The 12,676-nt window shown below is 60.9% G+C and overlaps 1 protein-coding gene across 1 annotated transcript in view; it reads right to left on the minus strand.

Annotated features, from left to right (window-relative positions):
• Positions 1–2,371: 2,371 nt before the first annotated feature.
• LOC117650827 (nephrin-like) overlaps positions 2,372–12,676 on the minus strand; it is a 221,227-nt gene continuing 210,922 nt past the window's right edge. Inside the window, exons 16-18 of the mRNA XM_034394430.1 lie at positions 12,576–12,672; positions 3,385–3,548; positions 2,372–2,464 (exon numbers count right to left, since the gene is read on the minus strand). Coding sequence (XP_034250321.1) covers positions 2,372–2,464; positions 3,385–3,548; positions 12,576–12,672 — 354 coding nt within the window. The remainder of the gene's footprint in view (positions 2,465–3,384; positions 3,549–12,575; positions 12,673–12,676) is intronic.

A 12,676-nucleotide genomic window follows, 5' to 3' on the forward strand; every position in this document is an offset into this window, starting at 1 on the left:
CAGATGACGTTCTGAATCATCCGGAGTCCAAACAACTCTAGCCCTACTCTAAGAAAACTCACAATCGGGAAACAAAAATTTAGACTAAATACTAGTTGTGAAATGATATTTTGTGCGTCGGCAGTGCCAGGGATGTAACGTTTCGGAAGGACGGCGGAAACAGAGGACCGAGCAGAGGTAACAAACCACGAAAACAATAAGAGATCGATCATCCATTTCCGGCACCAGTTTTCCAGGCTGGAAAGTACAAAAATAAGATGGAGCACTGCAGAATTATTTACAAGGTGATACGCTTGCATTCAGTTCATCCATATCACAAATTTTAAACTGCCTTGATTTCATCTTTCTTTATGGCAGTAAACACAAATGTACACTATATACATCAAGCAAAGCAAGGCGTGTTGGCTTAGTTCTGATTACACTACATACACTCTTTTTTTCTCACGACACGCTCACACACACTCACATTTCATAGAACGAGAGTCTGTAAAGCTTCTTTCCGACCTTACAGCTGGAGAAGACGGCACCAAAAGTGTCACACATGCAGACAAGAAGAGTGCACGAAAGAGCGAAAATCAGCACAGGGTAAACAGAGATAGCGACACATTATAAACATGTAGAAGGGTGAAGGGGATGAACAGCCTTCACGACGCCAGTGACACGCCTGATCGGTAGGCAATCGGTGCTGCAGCCAGCCAGCAGGCGCGAATACAGGGATGCGATCCACCCGCAAGGTAGGCAAAGAGTCGCCCCATTCTGAATCCGCCTGCCAGGCAAAAGGTGCAACACGACTCCCAAAGTCTGGATGCGTGCTCTCTGCTTTGAGGCGCGTTGAACGCCGAGTCTGCCAAGTCAGCGCACACGACTGCGATGCTGCGGTTGCCGAAGCGCGGCGTGCCGACCAGCGAGCACGGCGGCTTCGGAGCGGCCACGCGGCCAGCATTGCTACTATCTATCTAGGCGCAGGGCCACGTGCTCCCCGGAACGGGCCGGCAGGCGAGTCCGATGCTCTTAGCGTCCGGCCCCGCGAGGTCCGCACACTATCAAACTATCACACACACTGCCTATCGCACTGCCTTACACGCAGCTCTCCTGCTGCGAGGCCATGAGGGGTGTCCGCACGGTGACGATCTCCCGCAGCGGCGGCGCCATGCCGCCCACGCCCGCCATGCCGCCCACGCTGCACGACGGCGACATGGACAGCGACGTGCCCAGAGACGGCGGCGTGCCGGCCAGCCCCTTCCGCGAGTGGTCGATCTGGGCGTAGATGGTGGGCTCGCGGCCCATGGTGGCCACGCCGCGCCGCAGCGTGCCGCCGCCGTTGGCGTCCGCGGCGTGGGCGGCCCTCCCGGACAGCACCAGCTCCGCGTACGTCACCTCGTCGTCCTGCGGGCACGTGCAAAAAACAGGCTGATTATTCACGGCGTCGGGCGCGCCGAGCCAATGGGCTGCACGGCAGCGCCGTCGGGGAAAGCGGAGAGGAAGAGGGAGGCGCCACATGAAAATAAAGCGGCGAAGCGGCGACAAAAACAAAGTCTGCAGCAAACGGGAATTAAGTGACTGAGGCCTTCCGCCTTGGCGTTCTGCCGCCACTGCTGCCTTTGTGAGCCTCCTCGCCGCCCTCCACAATACCGCCGCGATGCCGTCCGCAGATGTGGCAAGTGCAGCGGACGCCAAGCTCGCCGAGCGGGCCCGGGCCACCGCTGCAGGAAATCCATTTTCAAAGCCACCGCCACCGGAGGTGGTCACGTGGTCACCGAGCCCCGCGGCGGGCCGGGCGCGGCAAGGTCCTGCTGTCTTTGTTGTTCTTTGTGGGGCGGCGTGGCTCGCCACTCGCCACTCGCCATCCACGCGGTGCCCGGGCACTCGGCACTCCAGGCAGGCCGGCCCAGCCGGAGCTTGGTGCTGGGGCGGCGCAGAGAGGAACTTGATCCCTAGCTGGGGCTACTCCGCGCCATTAATTCAAAATATTCCTGCGTAGCTCGACACACCAGCGGGGCGGAAAGGCCGGGGAGGGAGGGGGTGGGGTAGTCTTGAGGATATACGGCGAGTACTTTGTCTGGCCTGCTCGCCACGCCCCGCCACGCCCCGCCACGCCGAGGAGGGAGCAGCAGGCGGCAGCAGGCCGACGACAAAAGCGGAATGGAGGTCCGTGGGATTGACAAGGCTGCAGCGAGTGCCGCCTCGGGCGTGCCCGGGGTGTGCCCCGCGCACCGGTAGAGTAGGGCTTGCGGGGGCACCCTGCTCACCGAGGAGCAATGAAGAGGGCAGAAAGGAAAGACCAGGCTAGGCGCCACCTCTGGGCACAGTTTGAGCTCCAGACTCCATCAGTGGGAAATGGGACTCGAATCAAACACACGGGGGTCGTACCCTAGGATTGCCCTTCAAAACGAGGCTCGAGTTCTAAGGGATCCAAGGTAAGGGCACCAATGTTGCACAAACATCTGCACCGCACCTCCCGAAACTGTAACGATATTTTACATAATACTAGATAGCGCCTTCTGTGCCTCTACGAGAAACACCTCTAGATCCGAGCAGACGAGAATGGAAGGCAGTATAACCCTAAACAACGTAATCACCTATGCATCTGACGGATATTGCGTGGATGGGATTCCGATGTTTATATTTTAGAGGTATACTGCCGCGGATTTAGAGGTGTTTCTCGTAGAGGCGCAGGAGGCGACCGCCTGGGAAGCAACAGTGGCGTTGTGGCAAGGTGTGGATGAACTCGAGCAGCTCGTTCTGGAGGCGAGGCGCGTCGGGGCGGGGCTGGCGGAGCGGCCAAGGGTCCGAACAGCCGGTGGCAGACCAAGAAAGGTTACCACGCTCGGATGCGCGCGGGGCGCAGGCCCGACGTTGGGGCGAGGTCGGGCGAGGTCGGGCGAGGTCGGGGAACGGCTAAGAGCAGCAGCGCGCCGCGCCGCGCCCTGCCATGTTGTGTTCCGGGGCAAGAGAGACTTGGCGCGAGGTAGTTAAGAGCAACGCGGGGTAATGTTACGCGGCCCGGGGCGGCGCGGCGGCGGCGCGGCGCTGCGTCGGACAGCGCGACGCCCAGCGCGTCTGCGCGTCGGGAAGCCCACGCCAAACAGCTCGCGGCACACGGCGGCACACGCTAAGACTGTCCTGAAAGCGCGCGCGCGCGCGTGAGTCGGTCCTGAAAGAGGACCGACGCATCCTTTACGTACCAGGACACCCGTTTCCAGGACGGGGGAGGCGAAGTTGAACCAGTTTGGTCCTGGAAACGACGCCGTCCTGGAGCCGGGTGACAAACGTGGCCAAAGGCACCCGTTTCCAGGACGAAACGACGGACTGGGCACCCCTGTCCTGGAAACGGGTGTCCTGGCAGGACGCGTGCCTGGCCGTGCCTGGCCGTGCCTGGCTCACCTGTCTGCCGATGTAGCGCTCCCGCTCCGCCTCCCGGTTGTCCTGCTTGCTGAAGACGTCGCCGTTGCGCAGCGTGGCGTGCACCACGCCGTGGTGGCCGCCCAGCACACCGTTGTCCGGGGTCAGCGTCTTCTGGCCGGGCGTGCCCAGCTGGTAGTCCGAATCTGAAACAGACCAGACGTCGGTTTAGTACAACATGTTGCAGGGTGCGGGCAGAGCAAGGCCACTCAACGGCCATCCCCGCCGCGGTCACATCCCTGCACTTACATCCCCGCCCGCCCCCTCCTCCGAATCGGCTTGCCCATTTTTTTACGGCCAGGGATAGACTTGCCTCAGCTGAGTTCTTCATCCCCTCCCTCCCCCCCCCCCACCCTGGGACGATCGAAGAAGCTGTATTACTGCTGTACCTTCAAGGCGTTGGCAGCATAAACCTGTGCGAACAAGGTGCCCCCCACGGAAGGGCGTAAACAGTGTCACAAAGTGAGAGTAAGAGGCAGCTTGCTGCATGCGCGCCCAATATCACCGTCGACTATCTCTCTTGCGAGGCTGGCTTCGTTGCCCAGCCGGCCCACTGTGTGGACCCTGGCGCGGGGTGGGCGGCGGACAGCAGCCTCGGGGCAGCCAGGCCAGCAGCGAGCTATTTAGTAGCTTGCACCATCGGTAGCACAGCAGGCTTTGGTGTTTGCAGTGTAAACAGTTTTCATAACTACGCTCCGCGAACGGTATGCATAACGTGGTCACATCGCCCCATGGCAGTGTGTCCCCAGCGTCCGCAGTGTGTGTGTGTGTGGGGGGGGGGATACGAAGTCCAACCACCCTCCTACACAACCCCTCGTCACTGCATATACACCGTATGGATGCGACACATTTGGCCACGACGACGCAGTCAAACGTCAATCTCATTAGATTGATCATTGCTTCTCCGAGCGCGAGAGCCTCCCGAGGAGGCAGCGATGAGAGTCTCGCGCCGCGGGTTACGACAGCCAAGATGGTTCGGTTCTTCGGGCCGCGAGGACACGGCCTCGCAGCAGGCAGATTTCGAAGAGCCTTTTCGTCGCTCTGTCTCCGTCGCACTCACGGAGCGTCCCGCGGGGGTGCGTGAGAGACGGCCACGAACCGCTCAGCTGTTCGGCATCGGTGGAGCGGGGCGCGGCCAGGCGGGGATAACTATTCACACCTTCCATCCGGCGAGGCGAGCGGCGCCGTCGCGCCTCGCAACGCGGGGCACAGCGAGGCACAGCGAGGCACAGCGAGGCACGGCGAAGCACGGCGTAGCATGGTGAGGCCTCCTCCACCCCAGCAGCCAGCCGGTAAGGGGTTGCCCGCCGCACCGCACCGCGCCGCACCGCCTGCTGCCGTCTAATCAGCCTTGTGCCTTTTCAGGGCCGTCCCGCCGCCCCGCCGCCCCGCCGCCCCGCCGCTCGCGTGAATGGAGGGCAATGAATCCGCAAACAAGGGATATCCTCGGCCTGTGTACCGAGCCACCGGGCCACCGGGTGCCGCACTTCCATCCACCTGCACCCGTGCCGAGCCGAGCCAAGCCGTGTTCCGGAAGCGGGTCCGGAGCTTTCCGGCGCGGCTGCCTCAGGGCGCCTCGCCTTGAGAGGCGGCCCGGGCCACGGCCTGGCTCCGGGGCAGTCTGTCTATCCAGCCTGGATGTGTCGCAGTAATCCGGCAGGGCGGGCGGGGCGGGGCAGCCATTGGTTGGTGCGGTGCGATCAGGGACAACTGGCGGCGGGGCGGGGCGGGCAGGTGCGCGGCGGGTCTAAACCCGGAGCAATTTGAAAGGCAAAGGCGGCGGCCCACTCTATCTGGCCCTTGGATAAGTCCCAGGGGCTGCCCTGCCGGCCCTGCCGGCCCTGCCGAGCCTGCCGGGCCCTTTGCCCCTGTGTTTCGTGGATGGTACACAGTCAAGGACGACTCTCGGCCGCCCCGGCGTCTCTCCCACCAAAAAGAAGCCCGCTGCAGTCAATGGCCGGGGCAGGCGGGGACCGCGAGGCCGGCCCGGCCGGGAACACCAAGTCAAGACAAACATGGCATCCAGCACCATCCGGCGCCGTCCTGCGCCGTCACACGACGTCCTCGCGGTCTCGCCGCCCCGCGCCGCCCCGCGCCGCCCGCTCCCAGCGCTTCAGCGAATGGTATTTGTCTTGCCTCGTCTTGTAGTAGTTTGCAGCGCAGCGGGCTGCTGTATCCCTTATTTATTGCAGGTCAAGTAGGTAAGAACGGCGCGAGGGGCCCGCAGCGACGAGGCCGCACGCCCAGAGCGGGGCGACAAGCGACATTTTCGTGACGACGCTGCCAAGCTCATCTCGGGACGCGCAACACTGCAAACTGCAGCGGCGTGTGCGGCCGAGAGTGCGACCCGGCGCTTTGTCCCGACCGCTGACCAATGGCGGCCTCAAATTATCTTTTAAACACCCACCTCACTAGTCTACGGGCAATCAAGGGGGTGGGGGTGCAGGGCAATCCGAAGACGGACTGAAAACGAATGTAATTTTAGAGTAACAACGTACCCTCAACTCTTACGATGAAAATTTAGAGGCGAAAGGGGCCCCCGGCGAACCGGCCCGGCTTCCCCGCGGCTGGTGCACCAGGGCCTCCCCCAGCCGCACGCACAGGGCCCAAACCCCCAATTAAACCGCGTGGGAAGCTGTATTGGTTTTTCGTCCCCAAATGTGGCTGCGCGGAGTGCGCGGCAGCGTGCGGCCGGCCCCGCCACCTTTTTCGGCCCGTTTTGGGGCGGGTTCGCGATTCCCGGCCCCCTTCCCACTCGGGGATGCAACCGATCTCGGGGTCTCGCCACCCCGGCCCGCAGGGGGAACCACTGGGCTAATTGGGGAGGGCCCCGCACTGGACGCCGGGCCCCTTAAAATGCACACTTGAACCGCCCCCTTTTTGCGTGGGGGGGAAAAACGTGGGGCAAAAATAAATTTTTGGGGGGGAGGAGTGAGGGAGAGAACCCGAGACCGCAGAAGGGAGCAGAGAGTACAGAGCTCAGGGGCCACCAAAAGGCAAAATTGGGTGAAGCGTTGAAGGGAAAAAAGGGGAGAATGGGAAAAACTGCTGGTCCAAACCGTATTCGTAGTCAGACAAAAAGAGCGGGAAGCTAGTATTCGATCGCTCGGGGCTAGGGTTCGGCTCCCAGCAATTCTTTACATTTTAGGAGTGGCTTTCCCGATGCGGTTTGGATCCGTTGCGCCACTCGTCTCACCCGGTGAGCCGCGGTGGCCGAACGTGTAGAAATGTCTGCAACCTATCCTATACTCGGATCGAGCGATCGGATATCAGCTCCCCGCTCTTTTTGTCTGACTACGGTTCGGACCAGCGGCTTCAGAAGCTCCTCTTCGCACCCCGTTACTCACGAGCCGTGGTGGACGAGAGCGCAAAGGCGTCGACCCGCAACTCCAGGGGCTAGGGTTCGACTCCCAGCCATTCTTTACATTTTGGGCGTGGCTTTCCCGTTTCGGTTTGGACCCGTTGCGCCACTCGGCTCTCCCGGAGAGCCGCGATGGCCGAACGTGTCGAGCTGTCTGTATTATTCTACTCTCGGGTCGAGCGATCGGATACCAGCTTTCCGCTCCTTTTGTCTGACTAGACGGTTCGGACCAGCGGCTTCAAAGGCTCCTCTTAGCACAATATCACCCATGGACCGTGGTGGCCGAGAGCGCAGAGGCGTTGACCCGCAACTTCAGGGGCTTGGGTTCGACTCTCAGCAATACTTTACATTTTGGGCGTGGCTTTCCCGATGCGGTTTGGACCCGTTGCGCTACTCGCCTCTCCGGGAGAGCCACGATGGCCGAACGTGTCGAGCTATCTGTATTCTACTCTCGGGTCGAGCGATCGGATACCAGCTTCCCGCTCTTTTTGTCTGACTATACGGTTCGGACCAGCGGCTTCAAATGCTCCCCTTCGCACATCGCCACCTATGGGCCGTGGTGGCCGAGAGAGCAGAGGCGTCGGGTCCCGACTGCGGGGTCCGGGGTTCGATACCCAGCACCTCAAAGAATATTTTGACCAAGCTTGCATCGCAAGAAGGCAGTTCAAGTATACAAAATCGGCCGGCGTCCAGTGTGCCTCTCATAGCCCAGTGGTTCCGCTGCTGGGCAGGGTGACGCAGACTCCTGAGTACCAGTAGCATGGCCCCTGAGTGGGAAGGGGGCCGGGGATCGAAACCCGACTACTGCGAAAGGTGGCAGCCTGGCCTACTATGAGAGGACTCCTCCACATCACAGATGACGTGACCAATGACGGGGCCACTGCGGTTTAACTCTGAGGTTGCTCCTGTGATGAGATGGGGGAACCACTGGTCCACCAAGCCAGCGGGGAAGGGGCCGGGTTTGCCGGGGTGCCCTCTTTCGCTGAAATTTTCTTTATAGTGTTCATTTTACTTCTGTTACTCTGAATACATTTTGTGTTAAAATGTCTTTGGATTGTCCTGCATCCAGTCTTGATTGACATAGAGAGTGAGCCGCGGGTGTTTAGATCAATTGAGCGCCGCTGAGTTGCTCTCTAGCTGCAGCCTGACCGCGCGGCGGTGTAAGTGGGTCGGACAAAACGGAGGTCGGACAAAATTTTCAGCCGATTCACGGGCAAGTGAAATTTGGACAGGTCGTACAAAGGTCGGACAAACGATGTGCACCGTGGCCGCCCCCTTTGTCCATCCTGACGACCAATCTGTCACTGACGTCGTGGGATATTTCTACTCTCCCCCTCCCTCTTTCCTGAAAAGTGATCGAACAAACGTCGGTCGGACAAAAATTTAAGGGAAAAGGAGGTCGGACAAATTTCGGCAGGTCGGACAAACGATGTAGACCCTGCGACGCCAGCGGGCGCTCGTCCGGCTGACCGCTGACCCCAGTTTGATGGCGGCCTCATGTATTTATATAGCACTTTCACACCTCGCTAAGTCGCGGCCGATGGGCGGGGCGCGGGGGTTGGCGAGGGGGCGGTGCCGAAGACGCGGCTGAGAAACGGCGTGGCCTCAACTTTCCGTGCTGCTTCGCTGCCTCGCTGCTTCGATGGGAGTTTGAGAGGCCGGGAGGCCCTGGCCCCGGGGCGCTGGGGGCAGGGGGCAGCACCGGGCCGGGCAGCACCGGGCAGCGCCGCAGAGTGCATCATCTAGGACAAAGACCTCCGGCCGCAGCTCCGCACCGCACCGGGCCGACCACCAACAAGCCTGCGTGCAAGCTGTATGTGGCTATTACAGTCCCAACTAGTGGCCTCGCCGCGGCAGTGCGCGGCAGCACGGCCTCGCCACGGTGGCTGTTGGTTGCTTTATGGACCAGATAAAATATGGCGCGGAGTTGCGCTGTTCCCAGGCTGTTCCCAGGCTGTTCCCGCGACGCACTCGCTTCAACCCCATCTCGCTCTCGCCCCCGCGGCCCGCGGCGCGGCGAGGGGCGTAATTGAGAGAGCGCCGCCCCGGCGAGGCTGGCAGGGCAGCCGCACCACTACTCAAAACTGCACACTTCCGGCCGACGAGAATGCAGCCGGGCCTTCCTATCGTAATAGCTGTGGCGGGAACAGGAGAATGGCAAAGGAAAGAGAAAAAGAGCAAAATGGAGGCAAGAAGGATAATAAGAATCAATTGGGGAGAGAGAGAGAGAGAGAGAGAGAGAGAGAGAGAGAGAGAGAGAGAGAGAGAGAGAGAGAGAGAGAGAGAGAGAGAGAGCACAGGGAGACAAAACAAGGGCCAAAAAGAGAAAACAAAAATTAAGGGAACTGAAGGCGAGGAAAGAAAGGATAGAATGGGAGAAGACAAAATGGAAAAAGAAAGAATGGTAGAATGGGCAAAAGGTAGAATGGGTGAAGAAAGAACGGAAAACGAAGGGGAAGGAAGGACAGAAAGGATCGGCGCGCCTGCCGGCTTGGCGCTTGGCGCCTGCGTTCGCGAGGGTAGGCCCGCCCGCCCGACACGGCAGTGGCGGCGCTGCCTACCCGCAGGGCGCTCCCCCCCCCCCTCCCCTCTCCTGCCGCTCCGGTCAGCGGCCGCACAGCGCCACTGCGGCAGGCCGGACTGGCAGTGCTGGCCTCGCGGGCTGTAATCCGGTTCGTCCAAGACAACATTTATGCTGATCCCCACGCCGGTGCGGGCAGGACTGGCAGGGCTGGCCGCCTCGCGCCTACACATTTTTTTTTACTGCGACGTAGCGGGCGCGCGCGACTACGCCGTTGTTGGCGCGTCCCGGCCGTCCCGGCGCCTCCCGAGTTCTTATGGGTAATAATGAAAACGGCGGTGTAAAACCGAGAGGATTATGCGGCCCTGCCCCCCCCCCACAATACCTTGGTCCAATCTGCGCGTACAATGCCGCCAGGCCTCCCCGCCCCTCCCCTCGCTCGCATTCCAATCATCCCCCGCCGCCGACTTCATAAATTCGCCAATGATAACTCTGGGGCGTGAATGCGCGGTGCGGTTCAAAAACCCCGCGCGCCGTGGAGACCGAGGACCGAGATGGCGTCGAGGCCGGGCTACGCTGCTTCTATTTCATTACGTGGCGCTTTTATAGCGACATGCGTGACAGGGGCGCGGCGGGGCGCGGCCTGCAGCGAGACAGAGCGTCTGCCTCCCCACTGTGAGAAACATTGAGCGAATCAAGCCTGGCTTCATACCCACCGCCTTACCGACCCATCGACGAGCCGCGGTGGCTGAATGCGTAGGGGCGTCCGATCCCGACCTGGTGATCCGGGGATCGACACCCGCTGTGTCCACAATTTTCGGACCACATTCCGACTTCGCCATTTTGCGTCGACGGGCGCTTCCCTCGCGGTGGTAACTCCTCTTACTCCGTGAGGTATATATACAACCTTTCGACGGTCGGTCACCGTCCGACTGGGAAGGGTGGCGTATGACTCCGTTGTACCAGCAGTGGCTCGCCGAGTGGGAAGGGGGCCGGTACTGCTTGGGAAACGTGGCAATCTGGCCCGATGAACTTGTTGGATGCCCCGGTGCGGGGGACTACGGGAGCACCAGGCCCGTGACAACGTACCGACCCTTTACGGCTCGAACTCCGAATGGAGGGAGGAGTCGTAGGGTTCATTTTTTATTTATTTGCAGCCATTGTCTGACTGGTGACTGGTGACGTATGACACCGTTGTACCAGGTAGTGGCGCGCGCGCGCGCGCGCGAGAGAGTGTGTGTGTGTGTGTAGAGAGAGAGAGAGAGAGAGAGAGAGAGAGAGAGAGAGAGAGAGATACTATGTGTGTATGTGTGGAGTGTGAATGTGTGTGTGTATTTCGGTGCGACTCTATACGGCCTGACTCCGGCGGGCTCAGCGGCGCTGGTGAAGATAGAAATAGGAGAATCCTCGCGGGGCGGGGCCGGGCCAGGTAATCCTTAAGCCCACAGCGCCCCGCCCCCGCGCCCCTCTTGGATTTGCACAGCGAGGCCCAGCGTTCCAACGGCCCGATCCGAAACAAAAATAATACTGACTGCCCAAAAAGGGGAGGGGCGAGATTTGCGAATCCTATTAAATACCTAATTATACGCGATTCAGAGTCTTAAGGACGCAATTTAAAAAGGTTGGCCCGGTGACGGGCGGTGGTGAGACCGCCAGCAGCGCCTTGGGCTTGGGGGCGCCGAGGTCCTTGGGGCCTTCGATGGGACCGCCCCCTCCCCGCCCCCTCCCCGCCCCCGCCCGCTCCGCTGCCGGCCAGCCGCCCTCCGCCCCCCGGCCGGGCCGGGCCGGGCCTGCGACGTGGACTCCGAACGAACGAGCGCAGAGAGCCCTGTCGCCATAGACACGGCCCCCGCGGCCTTCGCAGATTTCCTGTTGTGCCCGGAGTGAGTGAAAGGCAGTGACTGCAACATCTGCACGGCTCCACGGCCGACGCCCGCCGGGCCCGTGCTGCCGTGCTCGCCGGGACCGTAATTTCGACATTATTCGCCTTCCTACCAAAGAAAAGAATTACATCGGGGCGCTGTCGCAGAGCAGCGTCAGCACTCAGCACCCTGTTATCGAAATGTTTTCATTTTCGGCGCGGACGCCGACGCCGACGACGGCGAAAACGACTATGTCTCATTACACTACACGCCATCCGGACGGCAACGGCACGTGCTCACAGGGAAAGAAAAAATAAAGTACAACTTGGCCAGTCTAAGAACAACTGATGAGATGGTTCCGTCCTGTGACGCATTTCACTATGAATTTTCGGCCTCCCGAGCAAACAAGAGTGCCCCGTGCGAAAGCGGAAAATGCGCTTTTCGATTTTAGGAGTGCGTTCGTCCCGATCCATCCAAGGGAACGCGCAACCGCGCGCAGCGCAACCGACAACCGACTCCCCAGCGAAGTGGAGCGACGACCGTCCGCGACGGCTCGGCACGGCACGGCTCGGCACGGCCCGGCAACACGTGTGATTGATACCGGCACGGCGTGATGGATCGACTTATTAGCTGATTTGGCCTTATCGATCATTGTTTGACTGATTGTGGCGTCGTCAAGGAAAGGTGCGGCGCCAAAACAGGGAAATGGATGGCGCCCGCGAAAGCCGCGTCGCTACCAGTAGTTCGACGCACTACTTCGAGCGGCAGTCACGCACGCGTGGAAAATTGAAAAGTGCAAATCCCCCCATTTCCGTCTCCTCCCCTCCCCCCCTCTCTCTCTCTCTAGGTGCGAGGCCCCGCCCGTTCATTCCAAGAGTCTCCTTCATTTGTCACTGTCGGTCCCGTGCGGTTTTTCGTGCGCGCACGGGCATGGCGGGCATGGCGGGCCCGCCCTCACCTCCTCCTCAACTCTGGCAAGCTGCGTTGATTTAGGAGGTGCTGGCATTCCAGTAAATCCATATATGCCCCTGCGTGTGGGTGTCGTGGGCGCCGCTTCGCCCAGGCAGACACGGACACACACACACAGACACACACACACACACACACACACACACACACACGTGGTGGCGTGCGCGGCTCGTGTCGCTGCGGCACTGCAAATCGAAGGCGCACGCAATCCGAGGCGGCCCGAAGTCCGATCGCCCCGAAACCCTCATTATTATTGTTTGCTATAAATCCAGGCGTCCTTCCGCGGGTCGCGTGCCGGCGCGCACTTAGCCCGGCGACACACAAGGCACGTCATGGCCGCGTCGCGATCGCGTCCCCACTGCGTCACTTCCGCGTCACTGCCGCGTCACGACTCAGCGGTGTGGCCGCTACGTGCAAAATAAAGTTACGCTAGTGAGGCTTGGCGCTTTCGCCGACTCACCCTTGTTGCAGGGGATGAGGTCCGGGTTGCGGTCGTCCTTGTCGGAGTAGGGCGGCAGGTCGTCGGCGTCGTCCCGCAGCGGCAGGGCGGCCTTGTCCTTG

This window comes from Thrips palmi, unplaced genomic scaffold (assembly GCF_012932325.1).
Source record: "Thrips palmi isolate BJ-2018 unplaced genomic scaffold, TpBJ-2018v1 HiC_scaffold_5, whole genome shotgun sequence".
Classification (NCBI taxonomy): domain Eukaryota; kingdom Metazoa; phylum Arthropoda; class Insecta; order Thysanoptera; family Thripidae; genus Thrips; species Thrips palmi.